This window comes from Mesoplodon mirus (genome assembly GCF_964341445.2).
Source record: "Mesoplodon mirus genome assembly, chromosome: 13".
Taxonomy (NCBI): domain Eukaryota; kingdom Metazoa; phylum Chordata; class Mammalia; order Artiodactyla; family Ziphiidae; genus Mesoplodon; species Mesoplodon mirus.
This window is the reverse complement of record NC_138989.1, coordinates 50,540,930-50,567,531: the sequence shown is the minus strand read 5'-3', so window position 1 is coordinate 50,567,531 and position 26,602 is coordinate 50,540,930. Positions and strand designations below refer to the sequence as shown.

General features: G+C 38.4%; 1 protein-coding gene across 2 annotated transcripts in view; it reads right to left on the bottom strand.

The window, feature by feature from the left end:
• The window catches only part of GALNT1 (polypeptide N-acetylgalactosaminyltransferase 1), a 125,932-nt gene that overhangs the window by 16,407 nt on the left and 82,923 nt on the right, over positions 1 to 26,602 (bottom strand). For both annotated transcript variants that reach the window (XM_082641538.1, XM_082641537.1), the window contains 6 exons: positions 19,392 to 19,558; positions 13,767 to 13,974; positions 8,903 to 9,073; positions 6,669 to 6,786; positions 5,009 to 5,189; positions 3,992 to 4,131 (listed from right to left, as the gene is read on the bottom strand). In XM_082641538.1, coding sequence (XP_082497664.1) covers positions 3,992 to 4,131; positions 5,009 to 5,189; positions 6,669 to 6,786; positions 8,903 to 9,073; positions 13,767 to 13,974; positions 19,392 to 19,558 — 985 coding nt within the window. The remainder of the gene's footprint in view (positions 1 to 3,991; positions 4,132 to 5,008; positions 5,190 to 6,668; positions 6,787 to 8,902; positions 9,074 to 13,766; positions 13,975 to 19,391; positions 19,559 to 26,602) is intronic.

Here is a 26,602-nt window from a genome sequence, read left to right as displayed (position 1 = left end):
ATTTGCTGTGCTGTCAGTGGGTGGTAAGCTGTGGCTAGAAAGGCAGAATGAAATCCTCCACATCTCAAGAGGGAAAACTGTCATTATATGCAGATGCCATGATACTATATATATAGAAAACCCTAAAGACTCCACACAAAAACTACTAGAACTGATGAACGAATTCAGCAAGGTAGCAGGATGGAAGATTAACATAACAGAAATCGGGTGCATTTCTTTACACTAACAATGAAATATCAGAAAGGGAAAGTAAAAAAAAAACAATCCCTTTCAAAACTGCATTAAAAAAAACACCTAGGAATAAACCTGACCAAGGAGGTGAAAGACTTATATGCTGAGAACTATAAAACATTAATAAAGGAAACTGAAGATGATTCAAAGAAATGGAAAGATATTTTACGCTCTTGGGTTGAAAGAATTAATATTGTTAAAGTGGCCATACTACCAAAGCAATCTATAGATTTATGCAATTCTTATCAAATTACCCATGACATTTTTCACAGAAGGAGAACAAATAATCCAAAATTTATATGGAACCATAAAAGACCCAGAATTGCCAATTCAATCCTGAGGAAAAAGAATACAGCAGGAGGCATAACTCTCCCAAACTTCAGACAATTCTACAAAGCTACAGTAATCAATACAGTGTGGTACTGGCACAAAAACAGACATATGGATCAATGGAATGGAACAGTGAGCCCAGAAATAAACCTACACACCTATGGTCAATTAATCTTTGACAAAGGAGCCTAGAATACACAATGGAGAAGAGACAGTCTCTTCAGCAAGTGGTACTGGGAAAGTTGGACAGACAGCTGCATGTAAATCAATGCAATTAGAACACACCCTCATACCATACACAAAAATAAACTCAAAATGGCTTAAAGACTTAAATATAAGACATGATACCATAAAACTCTTAGAAGAGAATATAGGCAAAACATTCTCTGACATAAATCATATCAATGTTTTAAGTCAGTCACTCAAGGCAATAGAAATAAAAACAAAAATAAACAAGCGGGACCTAATCAAACCTATAAGCTTTTGCACAGCAAAGGAAACCTAAACAAAATGAAGAGACAGTCTATGGACTGGGAGAAAATATTTGCAAATGATGGGACCGACAAGGACTTCCAAACTGTACAAACAGCTCATACAACTCAATAACAACAACAACAACAGGAAAAAAAACCCAATCAAAAAACGGCCAGAAGACCTAAATAGACCTTTCTCCAAGTAAGACATACAGATGGACAACAGGCACATGAAAAGATGATCAACATTGCTAACTATTAGAGAAATGCAAATCAAAACTACAATGAGGCATCACCTCACACTGGTCAGAATGGCCATCATTAGAAAGTCTACAAATAAATGCTGGACAGGGTGTGGAGAAAAGGGAACCCTCCTGCACTGTTGGTGGGAATGTAAATTGGTGTAGTCACTGTGGAGAACAGTATGGAGGTTCCTTAAAAAACTAAAAATGGAGTTACCATATGATCCAGCAATCCCACTCCTGGGAATATATCTGGAGAAAACTCTAATTTGAAAAAATACATGCATCCCAATGTTTATAGCAGCAATATTTACAATAACCAAGTCATGGAAGCAACCTAAATGTCCATCGACAGATGAAGGGATAAAGAAGATATGGTACATATATACAATGGAATACTACTCAGCCATAAAAAAGAATGAAATAATGCCATTTGCAGCAACATGGATGGACCTAGAGATTATCATACTAAGCAGAGTAAGTCAGAAAGAGAAAGACAAATACCATATGATATCACTTATATGTGGAATCCAAATTATGACACAAATGAACTTATCTACAGAACAGAAACAATCTCACAGATATAGAGAACAGACTTGTGGTTGCCAATGGCGGGGTGTGGAGGAGGGATGGATAGGGAGTATGCGATTAGTAGATGCAAACTATTATATATAGGATGGATAAACAACAAGGTCCTACTGTATAGCACAAGGAACTATACTCAATATCCTGTGATAAATCATAATGGAAAAGAGTATGAAAAAGAATGTGTGTGTGCGTGTGTGTGTATGTGTGTGTGTGTGTATATATATAAATGAATCACTCTGCTGTATAGCAGAAATTAACACAACATTGTAAATCAACTATACTTCAATAAAATTAAAAAAAAAATCTTCCACATCTCCTGGTGCTTAGGAGACAAATTCCTGCTAGACAGAAGACCTGAAAAAATAACAACTGGTCCGCCCCACTGAACAATGTGGGAGGCTAAAGTATACTAATCTCAAAACCTCAGAAAGGCAAAACTTTCAGGGTTGAGGAGACAGAGACCCCTCCAAGAAGCATACATGAGCCAGAAGTGAACTAAGTCTTCCCTAAAACTGCAACCCAGCCCCACCTAGGTCAATCTTTGTTATGGATTGAATTGTGTCCCCCCCTCCAAATTCACATGTTGGAGTCCTAACCCCCAGTATCTCAGAACGTGACATTATTTGGAGACAGGTTCTTTACAGAGGTAATCAAGTTAAAACAAGGTCATTAGGGTAGGTCTTAATCCAATATGACTGGTGTCCTTATAAAAGAGGGCAAATTTGGAGTCAGACACGTACACAGGAGAATGCCACGTGAAGATGAAGGCAGAGATCAGGGTGACGCTTCGACACGCCAAGGAACACTGAAGATTGTCGGCAAACCACTAGAAGCTAGAAAGAGGCAGAGAACAGATTTTTCTTCACAGACCTCAGAAGGAACCAAACCTGCCCACACTTTGATCTTGGATTTCTAGTCTTTAGAACTGTGAGACAAAACATTTCTATGTTTAAGCCAGAAGTGGTATTTTATTATGGCAGCCCTATGAAACTACTAAAACCCCTGACTTGATCAGACCCCTGGACTAAAGAGAAGGATCCATTTAGATTTCCTATACACAGAGCACAGCTTTAGCTGGGAACCAGAAAAGAATGGCTATCGACATTCTAGGAGAACAGTGGGACAGGGCACAAGAAATACTTCCTTGTGACCATCCTGGTAGTTATACCAGAAGGTAAGAAGGCAAGACTGTCTCACACCAGACCCTATACTATGGGCACCCACAAAGATTAAAAAGGCCAAACTCCAAAGCACAACTAATTGTGTTGGCTAATTATAAGCACTAATAAGTAAATTATTTCAGTTTCAAGAAGATCTGCTGTTGAATTCTAAGAGCAATGACTAAAGGCATCATCAGAGATAAGCATGCTAACCAACAGTCTTTCCAACCGCCATGCCCACACTGAGATTTTGGACTCCCAAGGGAAAATAAATGGGTGTTAAAAATACAACTTATTATAAATGGTCTTTCAAGTTTCCTTGTCAGTTCTTTACAATTTATCTTTACTTTGAAGTTCCTCACAGTTTGATTTGGGCTAATTAATGCTAGGACATTAGCTTTAGGAATATATGGTTTCATCTAAATGGGCCAGTTTGTTAAAATAAGAAGTCTATCAAAGACACTAATATACTGTAACAAAAGTCCAACTGTGAAAGGTGAGAGGTAGAGCATTCTTCTTTTTTTTTTTTTTTTTTTTTTTTTTGCGGTACGCGGGCCTCTCACTGTTGTGGCCTCTCCTGTTGTGGAGCACAGGCTCCGGATGCGCAGGCTCAGCGGCCATGGCTCACGGGCCCAGCCACTCTGTGGCATGTGGGATCTTCCCGGACTGGGGCACGAACCCGTGTCCCCTGCATCGGCAGGCAGACTCTCAACCACTGTGCCACCAGGGAAGCCCGAGCATTCTTATTTTAACAAAATATAACATGATAAAAAAATTAATAAGGTAGACTGCTTCAACTAACAAGAACTTTCTCACATTTGAGATAACTTTAATATGAAGGTACTCCCTTGTTAGAAGTTTAACCTCTATTCTTTTTTATAAATCAGTGAGAACATAATAACCACACAGAATATATACATATATATATATATATATATATATATATATTTTTTTTTTTTTTTTTTACCTCTCCCAAAGAGAAATAGTGACGTGGAATCTGAGAATCGGGATAAATATTCTCTAGGTACCAAGAGAAAGGTCTGCATTGGAGTTTGTGTCTTAGACCAAGTCTTGATGATATATCTCCATAATCTACCTTTGTAACACCTGTTAAAAGAAATGTGACTGAATTATTAATGTTCCGTTAGGTAACACATTTCTATTTATATATTGCATCTAAAAAGCCAGTCAAACAGGAAAAGTAGTGTCATTTTGGTGATGTGTGACTACACAAGTGACATACCATAAATCCACCTCCCAAAGTATAAAACAAGGAAATATATAAATGTGTTTTTCAAAGAAAAATTACATTTATCTGAGAACGATATACATGCTAATAATATTACACACAAATGTAAATTATATGGGGTCAGAAAAGTTTAATATTTGTTAAGGCAAAAACAAAAATAAAGACCAATTTTGCCCAATATGAAACAGAGGTTAAACAGAGCAATTGTTTCCAGTCAGGTCTCTCTCTCACAGCTCACTGAATTGTGTGCGCTGCCACTGCACAGTCTTGTGGTGACTGGAAGAGGATGGGATGGTGACAATGCCAGGCAGATTTATAGCTGATGGAACAGCTGTTGCCACAAAACCCAGAAGAGCAGAGAAAGACTCCTGGAGAGAAGTCCCTGGAGGCATGTTACAGGGCTCTGCACTGGCCTTGAAATACCTGACGCTTTCATATACATGTTAAATGTTGCCGTTAGGTTTAAAAAAAAAAAGAACATGGAAAGCACCTGGACCAATAGTGACTTCTGCAAGACTGGATCATGTATTGTTATTGTTAATGACATATACCAGGCATTCTGCTAAGCACCTTCTATACGTATGTGACTTCCTTTACTCCTTATAACAACCTATGAGGTAGCTGTCTCACCTCTGCTCAGAGGTTCTCTTCCACTCCTTCTTATCTCTCTTCAGAATGCATTAGGATCAGACCAAGAAAGTTAGTTTTGTATTTCTAATGCAAAATAATGCTAACCTGGAGAAATTATATAGAAGAAATTCTTGAATTCATCCATCCACACTTCTGCAAGTCGTCTGTTATTTTTATTGATAATCTGCCCTGTGCCTCCTGGAAACGTGTAGGGTGTAGCTTTCCGAAACACATGTCCAACATGTGAGCAAGTAACAATCTCCAAAGTTCCTCCACACTGCCAAATCTGAAAACAACAGCAAAGACCAGTTTTAAACACTGATAATCCTAAAAACAAAAAAAACAAAAAAAAAAACGGTTCACATCTATTGAGTTTCATAGCTGGAATTTCACAGAATCAAGGGTGTACAGTGGAGCTCCTGCTATATGGCCCCAAAGCCAGTGCTTCCTCAATTTTTGGTTCTGATCAAGCCAGAAGTTGAAGGTTAAATTCAGAAATATAGGTAAATGCAAAATACAGAAAAGACTTGAGGTCCACAGCAGTATTTCTCTAACCGCAAGCCGTCACTCTTACAAGGGTCATAAAATTCAAATTTGATGAACTGCAACCGGTACTAACAAGGACATACTGTTTCATGAAATGTTTATATTATGGGTTGTGTGTATATTTATTAATATGGTTCGTGGTCAAAAAACTTTGACCAAGCAGTATTCAGCCAGAGTCCTATCTGTTCCTCCTTCTCCAAACCTGTCACAACCTGTACATTAAACAGAACCTAGGAATCTAAACTTGATTACTCGTGAGTTATTCAGTGGACATTGAGAGCACACTCTATGGTGTTTGTGAGAATAAAAACAAAAAAGGAGTAAAAGAAAGATCATTAACTGTTGTTTCACATCCTTAACAAAATTATCCTTTCAAAATACATTTTTCCGTAAGTCAAAAACCTATTTTCAATTAAAATACATTTTGAAAAATTTTGATTTTGTTAAATATTCAGTGTGCCTACCTTAACATTTTCACCGGATCATAAAGTGATACAGCTAAGTAGGATCTCCAAGATGATCTGGAGTTCAAACCTCTCCTTTTATAAAGAGCAAAGCTATCTACCAGGAACACAGCAAGCTAGCTGGGTTAGACTTCAGTGCAGTTCAGTGTGATTTCCACTATAGGCCATGTCTCTAAAGTTCATTATTTTCAGAAATACACTATGTCATTTTAAAAATATGTTGTTTTTTGTGAACAGGAAATGCATAAGACTTAAGGTTGACAGGGTTACATTAATTTAGAATAATTTCAGAATTCTTTTGCCTTTTTCTTTTTATGGGGAAAAATATAGAGCTGGTAAAGTGACCAGGTTTAAATAAGAGAAAACAATTTTCAAACCAGAAGGACAAAGCATATTAAAGAAAGTGAAATTATGTTTTTGGCAGTTAAGTAACAAAGTAGCATCTACAAACTATGTGTTATTTTTGGTTATTTTTAGAGTTTGAATTACTTCCTTGAAAGTAACAAATTAAAGACAACAGGGGAATCTTGTGTAAGTTTTACAGGTGGACTAGTAATATAACTGAATTATTTGCTTAAAATAGTTTATAATGAACCTTTAATAGTATCACCAAACTTTTTATGGGCTGAAGGCTGTGAAGTCTGATTAAACTCATATTAAATTCACTTTTTAATTTTTATTTAGAGATAACATAAATATTTAAAGCATATCCATATTTGAGGTTATACAGATTACTTTTTTCAAAGGGAACTTACCCTAAAGGAAATTTCTAGGTTTTCTCCTCCCCAAATATCCATTCCAGCATCATATGTTCCAATTTCCTGAAAGTAATCTCTGTCTATTGAAAAAAGGCCTCCTGCCATTGTAGGTGTTCTGAAATTCAATCATAATACTATACCGTTAATTGTAACAATTTAAAATTTACTATCAGTTTTTGTTTTTAAAAGTAGTTTTATAACTGTTTGTAACTACAGAATAAATGCTTATTCTCACACTCTTCAGAAACTTTCACAGGCTCCCAGGGCTTTCTTTGTTTTTATGCTGGACCTGCACCCCAGTTGTGCTGTCACAGCTCCTACCTGGACAGCCTTCTCTGCCTGGACACCCTTCTCTGCCTGGACACCCTTCCCTGCCCAGTCCCAAGGGCTCTTACTGTCTTCAGTACCTTTCTCGATCCTCAGGTCCTGACTGAGCTTCTACCCCAAACTCCTTAAATTGAAGCTATTTCTCATAATCCTCTCCATCTGACTGTATATCTACTCCATAGTTCCAAGCAACCATAAATGCAGTTGACCACATTAACCAACTAGACTCATGTTAGCAGCTCTAACACGCCAGGTTCTAAGGGGTGGCAAATATTGCAAAGATGTAAGACTAAACAGGATGAAAGCAATGCAGCCCTTTCCCTCAACCTTTAAGGAAGGAGAGGAAGCGCAGAATAAAATCAATATACTCCTCCTAAGTAAGGAGATCATCACCCTGACCAAGTATGGTAAATTCTCTGCCTCAAAACATGGCCTAGGTATGTAGAGTGGGTGGGAATAGGTAGAATTAAGCAGAGAAATGATAATGAAGGAGGATTTAAATAAATGAATACCAAATATTGGTTTCCTTGAAGAATGAATATGGGGAAAAATTGGGTTCCAATTAAGAGACCGTAATTAAGTTCCAGGGACAGAGGACACTATGGAGATCATATTTTAGGATGAACTGGCTACCTATGTAACCCTAAAACATACTAATTCCATGCACTGGTGAGGGTAGCAGCATTTGCTTTTCCAGTAGAAATAGCTGTTTCCACAAAGAAGTTAGGACTTACTTTGATTTTAGAAGAGAAAAAAGAATGAGAAAGTCTAATATCTTAGAACTCAAAGGAAATAGGCTGACACCCAGCATTATCATTTAGTGCAGGGGTTTCTTGACCTAGGTTTGGGGATCTCTCTAAATTTCCTAGACTTGTATGTAAACCCTTCTGTTTGCACATGTGCATCCCTGCCTCCCACCCCCAGTCCCACTTTAGAGAAGACTCAAAGCTTTTATCAGATTTTTCAAAGAAGTCCATCACGTATGGAACGTTTAGTGACCCCTGGTTTAGATGGTGATTTGAACTGTCACCAAAAGAGTGGAAAAGTCCCTTTACTAGGAAAGGACTCAGGCTGGCTAAGGAGAAAGAGCACAGAATTAGTGAAACCTCTCTTCAACTTTGTCAGAACTGGACTTAATTCAAAGGAAGACAGATCTGGGAAGCCTTCTCCTCTCCTGGAGAGGAGAAGGCTAAAAAGCCTGGTGCTGCAGGAACTCTCAATTACTACAGAAGCAGCAGGCTGATGCAACTGGAATCCTAGGATGGCTCAGAAGGCTCAAGGTCTCTATCTAAAGGTCCTGAATAGCATGAAGGTTTTTATCCCTTTCTGAAAAAAATCTATATAAGACCAAATATAGAACAAAAGAAAAAGCAGAAATGCATTAATGGAAATCCTTTTTTATACTTTTGTCAATTCTAGTTATTTTTATATTTGAAACAAGCTTTTTCTAACCTTATCAGATGGTACATGTCTGAATTTAAAATCTTACATTTTACATTTTATTACCCAGTTTTAGGTATTATTTTCACATATTGGCACTTACAATTAATTAAGGGATGGTTTAAGTTAAATATTATTATCCTTAACAACTGAATTAAAGCATAAATTATAGATTTGAAAAATGTCGTTCATATAGGAATGAAAGAACATACGCGTGTCACCACCATTTCTCACAGGCACTAGATTTATAGAAATGAAAAATCTGAATTTTATTAATTCATCAGAGGAAAAAAATCCCTCTTTGAAATTATGATACACATGAAAGATGGCTCTTTACTACATATATGGTGCACAAATCCTTCGTGTCTTTCAAAATACACATATAATCCTTCTAATATGATCCCCAGTGCTTCACAATCCTCCGCCAATAACACATTAGGGAAAATGTTTGACAAATCAATTACCTCACAGGAAGAGTTCGATCACCTTTCCTTCTGTCCATTTCTCTTTGGGGAACAGGATACCAGCGAAAATTGAGCTTCCAGTTGAATCCACCATAGGTCATGTCAGAACCTGCCATGTACTCAAAAGTATCATCACTGATCACATCAATGATAGGACAGACCACTGTCTTCCTAAAATCATAAAAGCAAATTAAAAATCTTTTAAAACCTTCTTTTTTGAGGGCTATTGTAACAACTATATAACAAGTGTATACTAAGTGTTTTTAAAATAAAATAAAAATTCTATTATGTTAAGGACAATGGTGAAAAAATTCCCTGCTATATCCTACCAAGCTAGCATCATAATTATCATATTTATTTATAACTTATTGAAAATAACCTTCCATCCCCCTTCCATTCATACTTTTATATATTTGCCACATGTAAAAGTACTTCAAATATTTCTACAGTATTCAAAAATAACTTTATATGACTATATATTTAATAATTCTAATGACTACATATTTAATAATTTTAAGCTAACAATTTTCTTAATAAATGACTTCTGGACATTTGTGTTTCTTATAGATTTTTGCTATTAAGATACTAAGTGACCATGTTCATATACACAATATTTCACTTTTGCTTTAAGAGTGAACTTCCAGGAGTGAGATAAGCGAATTAAAGGAAAGAATTTTTTGTGGCACTATTCATAAGTTCTTTCCAAAAGTGTTATATGTATATGTATATACAGATTCCTTATAATACTATCAACTTGGGATGCTATTTTCTTGCAATTTTGTTACTATAATAATGTTACATAGTATCTCTGGATTTAAAAAATGTATCTTTTCTAATGATTAGAAAGAGTATTTTTCCTGCAGTTTGTATTTCTTCATACAAATTGTCTGAACACGCACTCTGAAATATTTTTCTTTTGGTATTGTGATTTTTATAAACTTGAAAAAACACACATGCCCACAGCCCCTTCTAAGAAACAGTGCCCTCTGCTCAGAGCCCTTGGGAGCCACATTTTAGAGTATGTGATATCCTCCCCATCTGACTGGTGTCTTATTTGAGAAACCTTTCCTTACTCCCAAATCATAAAGATATCCTCCCATATTATCTTCAAAAAGAATTATATTTTTGCCTTTCATATTTATCTTTAATCCTTATGAAACTGATTTTGGGCATTACATGCAGTAAGTATACAACTTCGTTTATTTTCCTTATGGATGACTAATTGTTTTAGCACTATTTGTCTAACAGTCTTTTTTTTTCTGCTGCTGTAATCATAAGTGCCTGCTCTGTCATAAATCAAGTTTTCATAGAAACATGGAGTGGCTCTGTTTCACTAGTCTATTTGTGAATTCCTGCATCAATACGTCACTGCCACAATTAAAATAGCTTTAAAATAAGTCTTGATGTCTAGTAGGGCAGGCCCAGTTGTACCTGACTCCTCTTTTTCAGGGGTGTTTTAGCTATTTTTTAAAATGTGTATTTCCAGATAAATGTTAGAATCAGCCAGTTTCTCCAAGAAAATTCTGTTGAGATTTCCAATTAGAAACACACTGAATTTATATAGATCAATGTGGAGAGAAATGACATTTTTATATTGACTTTTCTATCCATGAACATTATCCTTCTCTCCGCTCAGATTATTTTCCAATGAATTTCAACAGTTTTCTATTTCAGGCATCATTTGTTAAACATATTCCTAATTACAGCCTATGATTTCCATTGCTATTATAAATGGTATCATTTCTTTTCTTCTTCTTACATTATATTTTCTAACTCTTCCTGCTGGTATGGAGAAGGCAACTGACTTTTCTATGGTGATCTTATGTTTGGCTACACTGCTAAATTCTTATTATTTCTATTACTTTGTGTATAGTTTACTTTTCTTTGTAAAAAACACATCATTTGCAATTGACAGCACTTGTTTTTTTCCTTTCTAATTCTTATACCCTTTATTTCTTATATTATTGCAAAATCTAAGGCTTCTAATAATACTGAGTAACAGTAATAATTCAGGGCATTCTTATCTTGTGCAATATCTTCCAAAAAATACTTTCTGCATTTCTTTATTGATATGATGTTTGCTAGTTAAGGGTGTGTGTGTGTGTGTGTGTGTGTGTGTGTGTGTGTGTGTGTGTGTGTGTGTGTGTGTGTGTGTGTGTGTGTGTGTGTAGCTAAATTAGTTTAGCTTCTTCAATTAGTAAATTTACATTCCATAATAGTTTACTAAGTATTTTTAATCATAAATCAATGTTCATTTTAATCATAAATGAACACTTTTTTCTGTATCTACTAAAGTGATCACAGAGTTTTAATGACAGGGTTTTGTTTTTTTTGTTTTTTGTTTTTTTTTTGCGGTATGCGGGCCTCTCACTGTTGTGGTCTCTCCCGTTGAGGAGCACAGGCTCCGGACGCGCAGGCTCAGCAGCCACAGCTCACGGGCCCAGCTGCTCCGCGGCATGTGGGATCCTCCCGGACCGGGGCACGAACCCACGTCCCCTGCATCGGCAGGTGGACTCTCAACCACTGCATCACCAGGGAAGTCCTAATGACAGGGTTTTAATCACAGTTTCAGAAATATGTTAGTAGGGTAAATTATGTAAATTGGTGTTGTAGTATTACGCTAAACCAAGTAGTAATGATATGTTACATATATTGATATGTTATATGATATGCTTTACTTATATATATAAATATATATATATGTTGATATGATATTAATAAATCTCAGTTGGATTCAGTTTGCTGTGAGATTTTCGTATTAGCGTTCATGAGTGGGTTTGAGTAATTTTCCACATCTGTTCTGGTTTCATATCAAGGTTATACTAGTCTCATAAAAAGAGCTGAATTGGTACCCCTTTTCTATGTTCTGCTTACAAATTCTTAGGGGAGATCCGTTTCCCCTCCTCCACCCCATACCAAGGTTGAAACAGCCAAGTTGTCTTTGGTGTGGTGGGATTCATTTCTCATTCTAACACAGAAGTACAGACATCAGGAGCCTAGCTTTATACAGGTGTTTGCTATTCGTCTTCCCACTGTAGGCGGGGCCCAGGCCTTGGCTCCCATCCTCCCATCTGTTTGTCTTTCAAGGCAGAAGCTCAGTGTCCCCTAAGTTCAGCAGAAACCCTACAAGTGAAAGCTGGCTTTAGTGCCCAGACTGCTTTACTTGTTTGCACTTCGTTCTGAGTTCTGCAGAATTTCTTACTTTGCTGCCAACTTGGAGATGCATTTAAAAATGTTTTTGGGGACTTCTCTGGTGGTCCAGTGGTAAAGAATCCACCTTACAATGCAGGGGACACAGGTTTGAACCCTGGTCGGGGAACTAAGACCCCACATGCTGCAGGGCAACTAAGCCCACACGCCACAAATACTGAGCTCTCGCGCCTCTACTAGAGAGACTGTGTGCCGCAAACTACAGAGCACACGTGCTCTGGAGCCCATGCGCCACAACTACAGAGAGAAAAACCCACATGCCACAACTAGAGAGAAGCCTCCGCGCCGCAATGAAAAATCCTGCGTGCCTCAATGAAGATCCTGCATGCTGCAACTAAGACCCGACGCAGCCAAAAATAAATGAAATAAATAAATCTTTTTAAAAATGTGTTTTGAATTTATCCAGCACTTAGCTTTTTCAGTTGGAAATGTTATTCAGGATACCTAATCTACCACACAGCCCAACTGGAAGTTGTTGTGGTTGTTATTTCAGCCAATTTCCCTTTCATATTTCTGTCATCACCTCACATTGCTTTCTCTCCACGGGTCCAGGCTCCTGCTTCATAAAGGTTACACATTGTCTTTATGCAAGCAAACACTTCCTAAATCAGTCATCTGTTTCACAGAGAAAACAATTTACAGAAATATCCTATTTCTTCTTCAGGCAGTGTTCTTCCTAAAGCTACTGTATCTTCTCATTGCCCAAGCAATTCATCTTTGAAAGGGGAGAGATGGGGACTTCCTTGGCGGTCCAGTGGTTAAGACTCCATGCTCCTAATGCAGGGGGCATAGGTTCGATCCCGGGTCAGGGAACTAAGATCCCACATGCCGGGTGGCGCGGCCAAAAAAAAAACTGGGTGGGGGGGTGGAGATGTAGGTCCAGCATTTGCTTACAAACAGAATAGATGCAGTGACTTTGGCTCCCACTATGCTCTACGTGACTAGTAAAAGTTTACCCTGCTGAAATCTAAACCTTAATGTTAAGTTGACACAGACAGCCTCTGGTTCAAACTTCAATGACAAGCAGAAATTCAACTAACATAGGTCTTGCAGACTGAAGTTAGGTTGTCTCCTCATATCTAGGAGCTAAGGCCAAGCCCAGCAGTAGGTAATTCTTTGAAAATTGTGCATCACGAAAGACTACAACCATGAGCCTGCACTGCTCCCAATGTTCTACCTGTATTACCCAAGATTACGTCCTTTTCCATATACAATCAAGCATTTCAGGAGACAATGTGTATCTCCCCACCCCCTTCTACTTTGTGCTACAGGCTGAGGATACAGTCCCAGTAAGGATGCAGACAGAGAGATGACCTGCTCACGCCCCAGTGTCAGCCTTAGAGAGCAGGGACAAGTAAAGGGCTTTATCCTACCTTCCCTGAGATCCGTGTCTATCTGTTCTGCTCCCGTTTAGTGAGAGAGCGTATAGTATACATCCTAACATGTTTCCTAATCCATCCTCATTAACAAGACAGTCTGAAAACATTCCTTCCAGACTTTAGAACGTGGTCTTATTCATATTTAGTTTAGAGTACTCTTCATGGGTATTTTAAAGGAAAATATTTTTATATTTATTTAAAAACATGGAATTTTGCAACTTACCATAGTTTAGGACAAACGCACTGAAAACAATTTACAGACTCCAGAAAATTACCTGTCATGTTTGATCCTGGCTAAGAGAGGCTCCAGCCACCCCACTGTACATTCACAGTGAGCATCTAAAAAGGTGATCACTTGGCCTTTAGACACTGCAGCTCCTTTTAACCTAGCTCTGATCAATCCAGAACGTTGCTCCATTCGAATTACGTGAACTGGTACTTTCAGTTTTTTCACGTAACTCTCTAGAGGTCTTTTCAGAAAGTCTGAAAATTAATAAAACAAAACAAATTTTTAAAAATAACATGAAAAAACTGCGAGCTGGCATTATCCAGATGGAAGGCAATTTTGGTTTGCAATATTCATTCAACACATACCTACTGAGCACTTTCAGTGAGGCTCCCTGACTCACAAACCCGTTTCACTTAGGAAGCCTTTTTATTTCCTGAGAGAATGTACCAGAACTGCCTCTCCTTTGTTACACGAGGAATTAGGGGAGAGCCTCTGGGCTCAGGCTCAGTCAAAGGCACGTTACCACACTTCTCTAAGCAGCTCTCCGTCAGGCTCAATTCTCCTTTTCTCTAATCATGCTTAAGGATCAGGAACAGAAAGAAGGTAGTTCAAGAGAATTAAATCCAGACCTCAATAGAGAGAAAGAACACAATACGCAATAGCTGTTAGAGTTTGGAAAATTGTGGGGTTTCTTCAAAGGCAGAAACAAATTGTCTTATAGTTTATCACAGTCTCTGACTATGTAGTTCTTTTTCAGGAGGTGGGAAATGAGGTCAAGCTAGATGAGAATGCTGGACGGGAGCTACAAAACCAAACAGAACCCTTACCAGACAGGTCGGTCTAAGTAAAAAAGGTTTCCAGAGGGAAGGGCAATTGAAGAGGAAAAGAGAAAGGGAGAGTGAATGGGTGATGAAATCAGCAGCTATCCTAGAGAGAATCAGATAGAGGTTATGCTCCTAAGCCAAGGATTTCCTGCCTGAAAAGTACATAATTGATTTTAAAAAGCAGAAAAGGTTCCACTTCCTCAAACCAAAGACAGGAAACTTTTCACATCAGGTTAGTTCATGGTGCTTATGCCAGAGAAGTGACGGATGGTGATCAAATGTCTTTCCAATTTGTCCCCATACCACAGGTGCAAGGACAGTCTCTCTAGGGAAGGAAACACTTGACATGGAGCTACTAGGACTCCTGTGACTAGCTCTGTCCTGGGACCCCAGTAAAGAAGGTCAGGGTGTAAGTATTAAGGGGCTCTTTAAATACTAAACGTGGGAATCCAAAGGGCTCCCTACATAGCGGAGAGGGAAAGACAAATAGTAGTGGAATGGTTCTGGTCCATTGGAACTGGTTAAGACCTGACTGATTCAATAATGGAATAATCAGGACTATGAAAACTGTGAAAGAAAAAAAGGCCTCTGTGTCCCACTACACCAGAATACCAATCATTTCCATGTCTGCTAATACACTTCCTAAATTATCTGGGCTAAAAAGAGAATCTGAAAAATATGTGGAGAACTTCTCTCTGATCACCATGATTTTATGAACCAAATCTTAGGGTCAGAAACATATATAACTTGATTCTGAGTAAAAAAAAGGTGAGGGTAGTGCCAACCCCAATGAAAAACAACATTTTACCACTTTATGTCTGTTTAGTACAATGTCAGGTTCTTTACATATTTTATTTCATTTAATCCTCATAACAACCCTATGAGATGTCATTAAACATATTTTAGACATGAAACTCTATGGCTCAGAATATTAAATGAACTGATCAAGATGACACAGCTTATTAAGAGGTAGATCCAAGATTCAAGCCAGGTCTGCCTGACTTCAAAGCCCCTCTTTTCACCCACAGCAAGAAATCCTAGAAGGGAACTACGGAGAGAACAATTCAGGACTGTGGATTCACCCAACCAGATCCAAATTTAAATTGCTTTATGTCCAGAGTTTGACAGAATCTCACGTGGTAAGCTGTGAGATATATTCTAGTACCTTAGACCAGTCAAATTCGGCTGTGTCACAAACACTGTGTCGCCCAGTAAGTCTTCCCCAAAATATCAGACAGTTTAAAGTGCTTATTAAGAATCAATCTAATCCCTGAATCCCGTATCTTTGAAAGTTATAATATTCTGTCCTGTCTATAACTAAATTGAAAAATGCATGATTCTCTGGTCTGGTAGTTGAAAAAAGTTGCTATTCAACAAATTTTCTTGGCATCTTTGTTTGATGTCTTTGTGGCTTTCAGGCAATATGGCTAAGAAATAGGCATCTTCCTAACACCTGATGTAGAATTATGGACTCAGGGCTAGGTGGGGGATTAGGAACTATTTATTCAAACCTCATTTTATAAAAATGAAGCCATGGCGGGGTTGTTAAGTGATTATGATTAGAAGGTACTATGTCATCTAAAAATAAGAGAGAATCTTATTTTATTAGAGTATCTTTACAGCTATTAGTCTATAAATGGATCCCTAGGCATCTCTGCATCAGGGAGTTGTGAGGCTGTCAGAGAGTGAACGTCAGGGAAAATTTCACTGCTCCCAGCAACATCTGAGAAATCTTAGCCAGAACTCTAAAGAGCAGTAGAAAGAGCAAAGAATTTAGAGTGTAATAAATCTGACTCCTAATCCCTACTTAAATAAGAACCTGTTTCCTTTTGTGTAAAATGAGAAAAACAATAGTCATCTCAGACTAAGAACATTATATCAGTTCTAAATCTTAACATAACCTTCTGAGATGACAACTGCATAACTTCGAACATGAACTAGGGATTCATCCAGACTCCGTCTTCATTACAGACCCCTTAACAGTAAAGTTATGACAGACATGACTACATAGCAGTTAAGAGGTTAAGCCCTAGGTTTATGCAAAGTCTCATTTTGCTCAATCAATAAAATAGGGATAATTACAGCACCTACTTCATACTTAATAAATGGAGCTACTGACAACTCAGCAGGTTCACCGTGAAATCCAATACCCTGAGGCCATGAGCAGACTATGCACACTACACAACCTAGTTAGGAAGTCTGTGCAGACAAGGAGTAGAAATAAGGATCAACTGACTGGTAGATTATTCTTTCCTTCATTCACTGAATATATTCTGGACTGTCTACTGTGTGATAGGCACTGTGGACACTGAGGAGATAACGGTGAGCAAATAGCCCTGATGGAGTCATAGTGCCTGTCTGGGGGGCAGGGTGGGGAGAGACAGTCATTAAATAGACAAGTAAACAGGTAAATCTCTGGGGAGAGCTGTGGGAGTATAGAGTGTTCTGAGAGGTGCTCAAAGGGACATGACCCGGTCGCAGGAGGTCAGGAAAGCCTCTCTAAGTGCAACTTGATTCTGAGGAAACATACGAGCGGAACTAGGGGCTGGGGTGGGCAGGGAATGATCTGAGATATGACTGGAGATGCAGGCAGAGGCCAGGTCCTGCAGGCCTTAGAGGGAAGGCTTCTTTTTCTTTTAATTGAAGTACAGTTGATTTACAATGTTTCAGGTGTACAGCAACATGATTCAGTTATATATACATATATATTTTTTTCAGATTCTTTTCCATTATAGGTTATTACAAGATACTGACTATAGTTCCCTGTGCTATACAGTAGGTCCTTGTTTAGAGGAAAGGTTTTAATCAGAGAAGTGACACGGTCAGGTCTGCACGTTTAAAAGCTCCCTCTGCACGCAGCATGAACAGACAGGATGGGGTGAGAGTGTTTGTGGGGAGACTAATTAGTCTACTTCATCGGCCAGGTGAGAAATGACAGTGCCATGGCTGTGCCTCATGAATAGGAAAAGAGCAGACTTAGAGAGCTGGCTCTGGTTCCTGGGCCCAAAGTTACCACCTAAACAAGAAAGTTAGATTAGATAATTCTCAATCTGGATAGCAAGACTGCAGTTATAACCACAAAAACACAATGCCCAGGGGTTCCCAAATATCAGAAGTGGTGACCCAGATGCCTGAGACTTTCCAGGCAGGAAGATATAGAAGAGCCAGGTCGCTGATCAGGGCTGTGGGGTGACGCTCAGGGTCCTGCTTAGTGACTAAGCCCGACGGGGCAGGGAGGCAGACACCTGCCCACAAGTTTCCAATTACAGGTTTACAAAGGCTGGGGTGATTCAGAAGGGCCTACACAAGGGAGGTAAAAGAGAACCGGGATACGTGACTATCTTTGTCACTTCAGGTTGCAGACATGTAAGTCTTGCTGGTTAGGCCACAACCTACAAAAACTTACTATTTCATAGCCTTCTCAGGCACTCAACAAAATAATGGAGAAAACAAAGGGGGGACTGGAAAAATAAATCATTTCATCTGAGGAAAAATATCTTTTCTTGAGGAACATTTAACAAATATCAACATATAAGTAAAAGTCACTTGCAGGATAGATGTCTGTATGAATCACTGCTAAAATTAACTTCAGCTAATTTTCTTAAAGAGGGATTAATTAACTACTAGCTAACAATTATCCATGTGGGGTTTATACTTCTACTGTCAACAGTAATTATTTAAGTGTGGTATTCTTAATTTATAACAGTTCTCATTCATTTTGACATAAATTACATTATATATTATTATTAAATGTTTTATGTAATTATAAACTATCTCCTTGATTAATAGATTAAGGAAGTAAGCTACAAGGCCATTGAAACAGCAGGGCTGTAACTTATTCTTCATTTGTACCTCTACAACCTGGCAAAGTAAGAAGATTTAAATTGTTATCAATGAGTAAATTACTCCCAATAATTAAGACAGGAAATGATTAAATTCATCACAGTTAAATGTATATATTTAGTGTGGGCAAAGGGAGGAGAAGGTATAATACTTGACTAAACTATTTTAGCAGATGCAATGAGAGATAGGTGAGAAAGTTGAAGATAATAACAAAAAAGGTTGAAAAGATGGGTCATGAAGTTTAAGGCTGCTTAAGGAAGGAAGGAAGAGCCGTTTTCCGTAGTTCCCTCCAAATTTTTCTCATGTGACTATAGGACTATTGGAGGAAACACATGACACCAATGATGCTGAACAGCTGTGCTGTGAAAAAAAAGCCTGTGAAAAATTCTGAGATTCTTGGAAGAATGTCTGGGCAAGAGCCACTGTAGAGATTCATCATGAGATCAGAAACATATTATACACCAGTTTTTTAGAAGTTCCTTCGTCACCCTTTATGTACCTAGCTATAGATTATTCCTGAACTTAGGAATAGAGGAAACGGAAAACCTAAGAAGAATCTGGAGAACTAAGGCTCGGCCAGCTCAGGCTCTGTTTTGCTGTCAGGGATGCTTCCCTCTGTACGTGGAACTAAATCTCTCTATTCATGGCTCTCAGTAGGAGCCAATCTTTCTCCACTGACTCAGGGCTGCAGCTTCCCACAGAGAAAATCCTGAAAAAATTACGTGTTTTTTTTTTTTTTTTTCACTGTTCTGCATAAATTTTTATAGATTTCTTTTTAAAACAAGATTAGATGTGACACAAACTAAATGCTAATTAAAGTAATATTTAAGTTTCACAAGGGTGTAAATTTCCTGCATATGTGAAATGAGTCCAAACATCATAAATAACTTTTAGGATAAATTAGAAGTTTGTATAAAATTATTAGGTTAAATGATAGCAACTAGTTTTTTAACCATAATGACAAAAGGTGTAGCATATTATTGGCATTAAAATGTAAAATTTACCTCTTTCACTGGCATCATCTACTAGAACAATTTCTTCTAGCATGTGTCTTGGTGAGCGATTAATGACACTATGGACAGTTCGTAGAAGTGTGCTCCAAGCCTCATTATGGAAAACAATCACCACACTTGTTGTAGGAAGATTATCTGGATACACCTTTGTTTTACACCTAGAGACAAAGCAAATGCCTTTGTAAAACTGTTACAATAGCATAATCCAGTAAGGGGTAACAGAAGAATAAGACAGGTGGTCTAGTGGCGCAACTCTCAGTAACTTCATTTATTTAAGGTTTGGTTAATGTTCCATGTCTAATAAAACAGTACCTACTGGGCTTCCCTGGTGGCGCAGTGGTTGAGAGTCCGCCTGCCGATGCAGGGGACACGGGTTCGTGCCCTGGTCCGGGTGGATCCCGCGTGCTGCGGAGCGGCTGGGCCCGTGAGCCATGGCCGCTGGGCCTGCGCGTCCGGAGCCTGTGCTCCGCAACGGGAGAGGCCACAACAGTGAGAGGCCCGCGTACCGCAAAAAAAAAAAAAAAAAAATAGTACCTACTTAAAGTTATATGGTTAGATTAAAACTATTTTTAAAGATGTTAATTATATTCTTAAAATCAGGCACTTCTTTCCTGACATGTTTTCTGTTGATTCGTTTTAATGGATAATGTACTGAGGCCATATTAATCCCAAAGTGAACGTATCTTAAGAATCCCATTAGACAAAAAATCAGAACCACTACAGTCTAACAGTTTAATAATCTAAGCAAAGGATTACCTTCCACAAAGGAAGTAAACTAATATTTACTGAGTATCTATTATGTACTGGTCACTGAAACTTCCTAATAGTTCTGTGAGGTATCTGAAGCCACATTTCACAGATGAGAAGCAGAGGATGGACCAAGGGAGGGAGCGGCAGGGCCTGACTGGGAGCTCCACGGCCTTGAGGCTGCCCCCTGCACAATGAAATGTCCACATGCATCTTGTTCGGTACAGACTATCATTAGAAATGTAACCATCAGAAAGACCAAACACACCCAAAATATCTGCACACAGAATCAATACACTAATTCTACATGGTCTCTTCTTTCAATCTTGTTAACTAGATGAAACCGCTAGAAACAGACTAACCGAGGGCAACAACAGCACTGAGTAACCAGACATCAGGCATCTGTTTTAGGACAAAACCTCTCCTAAAGCGTGCACGTATTACTCCTTCTTAGGGACCCCCGAATTTGAAGAGTTGTTCCACCTCTATATCCACCTTTTTTTCCTTGCTCTCGTAAACTCCTCAAACCTTGTGTGGTCTCTCCAGTCTCGTCTATTATTACCTGTCAGTGGGAGCGGAGAAAGGAGAGAAGGGGGAAGAATTGAGAAGAAATACCAACAAAAGCCCTCTTCTGAAGCTGCCACTATAACCCTACTTACTAAATGTGGCACCCTAGGGCTGCTGATTGGCAGCTGCAAGAAAAGGAAAATAGAAGAAGAAAAAGATGGCAAGGTAAAATAAAGGGGTTGAAAGAAGGAGAAACGAAGGAGAGTTCACTAGGGAGCCCCATCAGCACTGGTCCCTCCTCCCTCCCAGGAGAAAAGGGGAAACAAACAGCTTCCATTGTCCTTCTTCATTAAATCCCATTTCAGCCCCTCCCACCTCTTCACCATTCCCAAGACTCCCTTTCACAGCGCGTCTCCCTCTCCTCTCGCCAGTAACCTGTCTATCCACCGAAGCCTGAGACCACAGCCGTATGTCCACATCACAGTCCACTCCCCGCTCACTCTGTGTTCACACCAAGATCCACTAGAAGGCTGCCACACAGCCTGCCACCCTCTCTACAATCCCCTCCCTCCAGGTCTCGGCTAGAGGTGAAGTCCACAAGACTAGCTGCCTAGGCTACGGGAAGGAAAACTATGGGAAGGTTCTTGGCATTCCAAATAATACTATCTGAAAATAGTACCATTTATTATTATTATTTTCAGATAGTATTGATATAATAGCATTATATCAAATAGTCTTACTTTTGGACAGTATTTATCAAAACTCTGTTATAAATGGCGGCCAAATTATAGATATCTCATTAGTACTATGCTTCAGGTACCTTGTTGGTGAGCAAGGCAAGACACTCACTCATGTTTTCATGGAAAGGTGCATGCTGTATACCTGACTCACAGACTACTGGAGCAGGACTGTGAAGTCAGGAATAGCTTGTGTATGGGTAAGGGGCATTCAGAAAAAGACTTTCTAATATTATTTAATTGAATCATATTAAGTCATGTAATCCTTTTTCACAAATTAATCCTACTTATTATTATAGGAGAATTGGGAAACAGAAAACAGTCATGGTGACTGTAAAGCTGCTAGCTTACTGAAACAACAAAAAGAACAAAATCAAGTGAGACACAGAAGATGATTAGGCAAATTCGCCATGTATCAACAGTACTGCTAGCCATGTGCATGGCTAGGGAGCATACAGGAAGACGATGGAAAACTCTTGAGATGGCAGGGTCTGCAGAAGAGGAGTGATAAGCCAGATTTATTACTAGGATGATACATTAAAGAATTAAATTCTGAAGTTGTATGGAAAGGAAGCAAGGCTATAGGAACACTGGAAATAAAGAAGACTAAAATGGAAATCATTCACAGCAGGATGGAAGAATCAGAAAGCAAAGCAAATTATTGCGACCCAGAAGAACAGATGACAAAAAGGAAAACAATTTCCTAAATCAAACAATTGAATTCAATCATTCAGAGAACATATAAATTCATAAATATTCTCTCAATGCAAAATGGAAAATATAGAGAAAATATGGGAAAATCTTCATAACTGATCTCAAACAGGTAAACACACACATACTCCCCTCTACCTGAGAAAAAAAAATAAAGCACTTGAGAAGACCAGAGATGCTTTCAGCATTCTAGCTAAGCTTCTCCCAGGGAGGGACCACCTGTCCTTGTGGGGCTGGAGGTGAGGGATCCCTCTGGGGGTAGGGAGCACAGAGCTGAGGATAAGCACAGGCGGTACTATGAAGCAGTTTTCTTCCACCCTGTCCCAACTGAGTCTTTTATCCTCAGGGATGAAAATTAGCCAGTGTAAGGTTGTGCTACTTTAAAAACACACAAAACAAAGCAAAAACACCACACACAGATTTAACAACAGGGTGTGGGTTAGGAAGAGAGGGAAAAGAAGAGTCTTAACTTTTTACTGAAATATAATATACATTCAAACAAGTTGACAACCATAAGTATACAGGTGAATGTGTTTCCACAAAGTGACTGCATCAAGGAGTCAGCACCCAGACAAAGAAACAGAACATTACCAACACCCCAGAGGCTTCCTTTCTGCCCCTTCCCAAGGTAACCACTCCTCTGGACCTCTAGCACTACAGATGAATTTTACCTCTTTCTTTAAATGCTTAATTAAAAGGAATAATATAGAGCAGTGGTTCTCAAACTTTTTGACTCAAAACCCCTTTACACATTTAAAAATTGAGGATTCCAAAGTTGTTCTGTCTACGGGTTATAGCTATTAATATTAAATTATAAAACAAAGTTTTAAAATAAAGAATCCACAAACACATATTACATTAGCTATCAAAGAGATGATTTATCACTTTCATATAGTAACCCACTAAGAATTTATTGCCTCTTATCTCCAAATATATCCTTCACTGCCTGCTCTGTGACAGTGTAACTGGCTCCTATAAGCGTATCTCCTCTGCAGTTGGCAAGATGCATACATAAGCTTTGACAGTCGAGGGTGTTGGAGGGACCCTGCCAGAGGAAGAAACCTCCCTTCCTGGTTCTAGCATGCCTCCATTTGTTTTCTTCTCCTTCCTATAGGGTGGCTGCTACTGGAGTGTGTGGAAGACACCCAAACGCATGAGTTTCAGTAGCACCCCACAGGCAGACTCTCAGTAAGTCTCCCAGGTACCCCAGCAGTTGGCTTCCCAGAGTTGGTTGCCTAAAGCCAGGAGGGGTGGTTGCTGTTTGGCAGTTCTGGCTCTGACTTCCTGCCCAAATGCGCTCTGAAGTGTATTTTATGTTTGTTACCCTGCCTTACCAGTCCCCACTCTGGAGGGTAGTGTGCACCAGGTCTGGCCAGGGGTAACTAGCAAAGTTCTCTACCATCTACAGAAACTTCTCCAATGAGGTCTGAATCCCAGCCTTATGGAGGGGTCTCCCTTCCAAAGGTTTTCCTTCCTTAATAATTTTCCTTCCTTTACTACTATCTTTACTCCCTTATATTTAATTCCATTATAGTTAGTAATTATTTATATTAAACTTTCTCTGTTCAAATTATTGTGTGATTTCTGACTCCCACCTGGACCCTGATCCACACAGCCTCTCAAACTCCACTGCACACTAGTTGATTAAGAGCAGAAAGGGCAAATAATATCTTAGTAATATTATGAAAACTGTTTTGACCTTGCAGACTTCTTGAAAGGACCTCAAGGACCCCAGAAGTCTCAGGACTACACTTTGGGAGCTATCAATACAGAGCATCCTTTTACGTCTGAATTCTTTCATTCAACAGTGTGGTTATGTATCATCCATATTGTTGTATGCAATAGTTTATTTATACTGCCGCACAGTATTCCATTATATGAATACATAATCATAACATAATAACTTATTTTTCCATTCACCATTGATGGACATTAGAGTACTTTCTAGTCTGGGCTATAATGAATAGTGCTATGATAATATTCATGTGTATGTCTTTTGGTGACGACATGTATACATTTCTGTACTGTTGGGCAATAAAGGATATATAAGCTCAGCTTTAGTAAATACTGTGAAACAGGTTTCCAAAGAGGGTGTAATAATTTTCACTCTCACCATCAGTCTGTTGGAGTTCCAGTTGTTCCACATACTCACCAACACTTGGTATTGTGTCATTTTTTTAATGACCTTTTTTGGGGGGTGGTGGTGAAAAGTTCTATGAATTTTAGCATGTGTATAGATTCATATAACTATCACCAAAATCAGAAAACAGAACAGTTCCATCTCCCCAAAGAACTCCTTTGTGCTATCCTCTTATAGCACATCCTCCCCCTACACCTAACACTCCCAGCAACCAACATCTGTTCTCCATTACTATAGTTTTGTCTTTTCATAAATGTCATGAATGAGGTGTATAATCTTTCTTTCACCCAGGACAGTATCTCTGAGATTCCATTAAGTTGTTGTACCAGAAGTTTGTTATTTTTTATTGCTGAATAGTACTCCATTCTGATATATTAGTTTGTTTCTTCATTCACCTGTTCTTTCCAGTTTTTTTGGCCATTATGAATAGGGTTGCTATAAATATTCATGTACAAATTTTCGTGTTTTTATTTTCATTACTCTAGGAGGTGGGTCAAAAAAGATCTTGCCCTGGTTTATGTCAAAGAGTGTTTTTCCTATGTTTTCCTCTAACTTTATAGTGTCCAGTCTTACATTTAGGTCTTTAATCCATTTTGAGTTTATTTTTGTGTATGGTGTTAGGGAGTGTTCTAATTTCACTCTTTTACATGTAGCTGTCCAGTTTTCCCAGCACCATTTATTGAAGGGCTGTCTTTACTCCATTGTATATTTTTCCCTCCTTTGTCATAGATTAGGTGACCATAGGTGTGTGGGTTTATCTCTGGGCTCTCTATCCTGTTCCATTGATCTATATTTCTGTTTTTGTGCCAGCACCATACTGTATTGATTACTGTACCTTTGTAGTATAGTCTGAAGTCAGAGAGCCTGATTCTTCCAGCTCCGTTTCTCTTTCTCAAGATTGCTTTGGCTATTCGGGGTCTTCTGTGTTGAGATTAGGTTTGACATAAATACACTACCATGTGCAAAATAGATAGCTAGTAGGAACCTGCTGTATAGCACAGGGAGCTCAGCTCCGTGCTATGTGATGGCCTAGCTGGGTGGGATGTTGGGGTGGGGGGAGGGAGGTCCAAGAGGGAGGGGATGTGTGTATGCGTATGGCTGATTCACTTTACTATGCAGCAGTAATTAACACAACATTGTAAAGCAATTATACTCCAATAAAAAAAAACTTTTCGTGTGAACATGTTCTCATTTCTCTAGAGTAAATATTCAGTAATGGGCTAGCTGGGTTACATGGTAAGTGTAACAGTGTAACTTTTAAACTGCCAAACTTTTCCAGAGAGACTGTATTATTTTTGCATTCCCACCAGAAATATATGAGAGTTCCAATTGTTCTGCATCTTCGTCAGTACTTGATGCTGTCGGTATTTTTTATTTTAGCCATTTAAATAGGTATAGAGTGGTATCTAATTATTGTTTTAACTGGCATTTCCCCAATGGTTGGTGTCTTTTCATGTGCTCATTTGCTATTCATATAGCATCTTGGGTGAAGTGTCAAATCTTTTGACAACTTTTTATTGCATTCAAATTTTTTTAATTGGGTTGAATGTCTTTTTTAATTTAAAAAAATTTGTTTTTATTTTTTTTAACATCTTCATTGGAGTAAGGGTTGATGTTTGAGAGTCCTTTGTGTATTTCTAGACACAAGCCCTTTGTTGGATATCCAGTTTATAAATATTTCCTCCCAGTCTGTTGCTTGTCATTTGATTCTCTTAACAGTGTTTTTAACAGAGTGAAAATTTTAAAATTTGATGAAGTCCAATTTATCATTTTTTTCCTTGATGAAATCATGCTTTTGATGTTATGTCTAAATACTCTCTGCCTAATGTAAGGTCCTGAATATTGGCCCTAAAAATTATCATATTTTAGGTTTTAGATTTAGATCTATGATCCAATTTGAGTTAATTTTCATATAATACATGAGATTCAGGTTAAGAGTCATGTTTCTGCATATGAATTTCTAACTGTTCCAACACCATTTGTTGAAGAGAAAATCTTTTCTCTATTGAATGGCTTTTTACCTTTGTCAAAAATCAAATAGCCTAATCCCACTCCTGGGCATGTATCTGGAGAAAACTCTAATTCAGAAAGATACATGCACCCCAATGTTCACAGCAGCACTATTTACAATAGCCAAGATATGGAAGCAACCTAAATGTCCACTGACAGCTGAATGGATAAAGAAGATGTGATATGTACATAAATACATACATATATATGTATTTGTGTGTGTATATAATGGAATATTATTCAGCCATAAAAAAGCATGAAATAATGCCATTTGCACCAATATGAATGGAACTAGAGATTATCATACTAAGTGAAATAAGTCAGAAAGACAAATACCACATGGTATCACT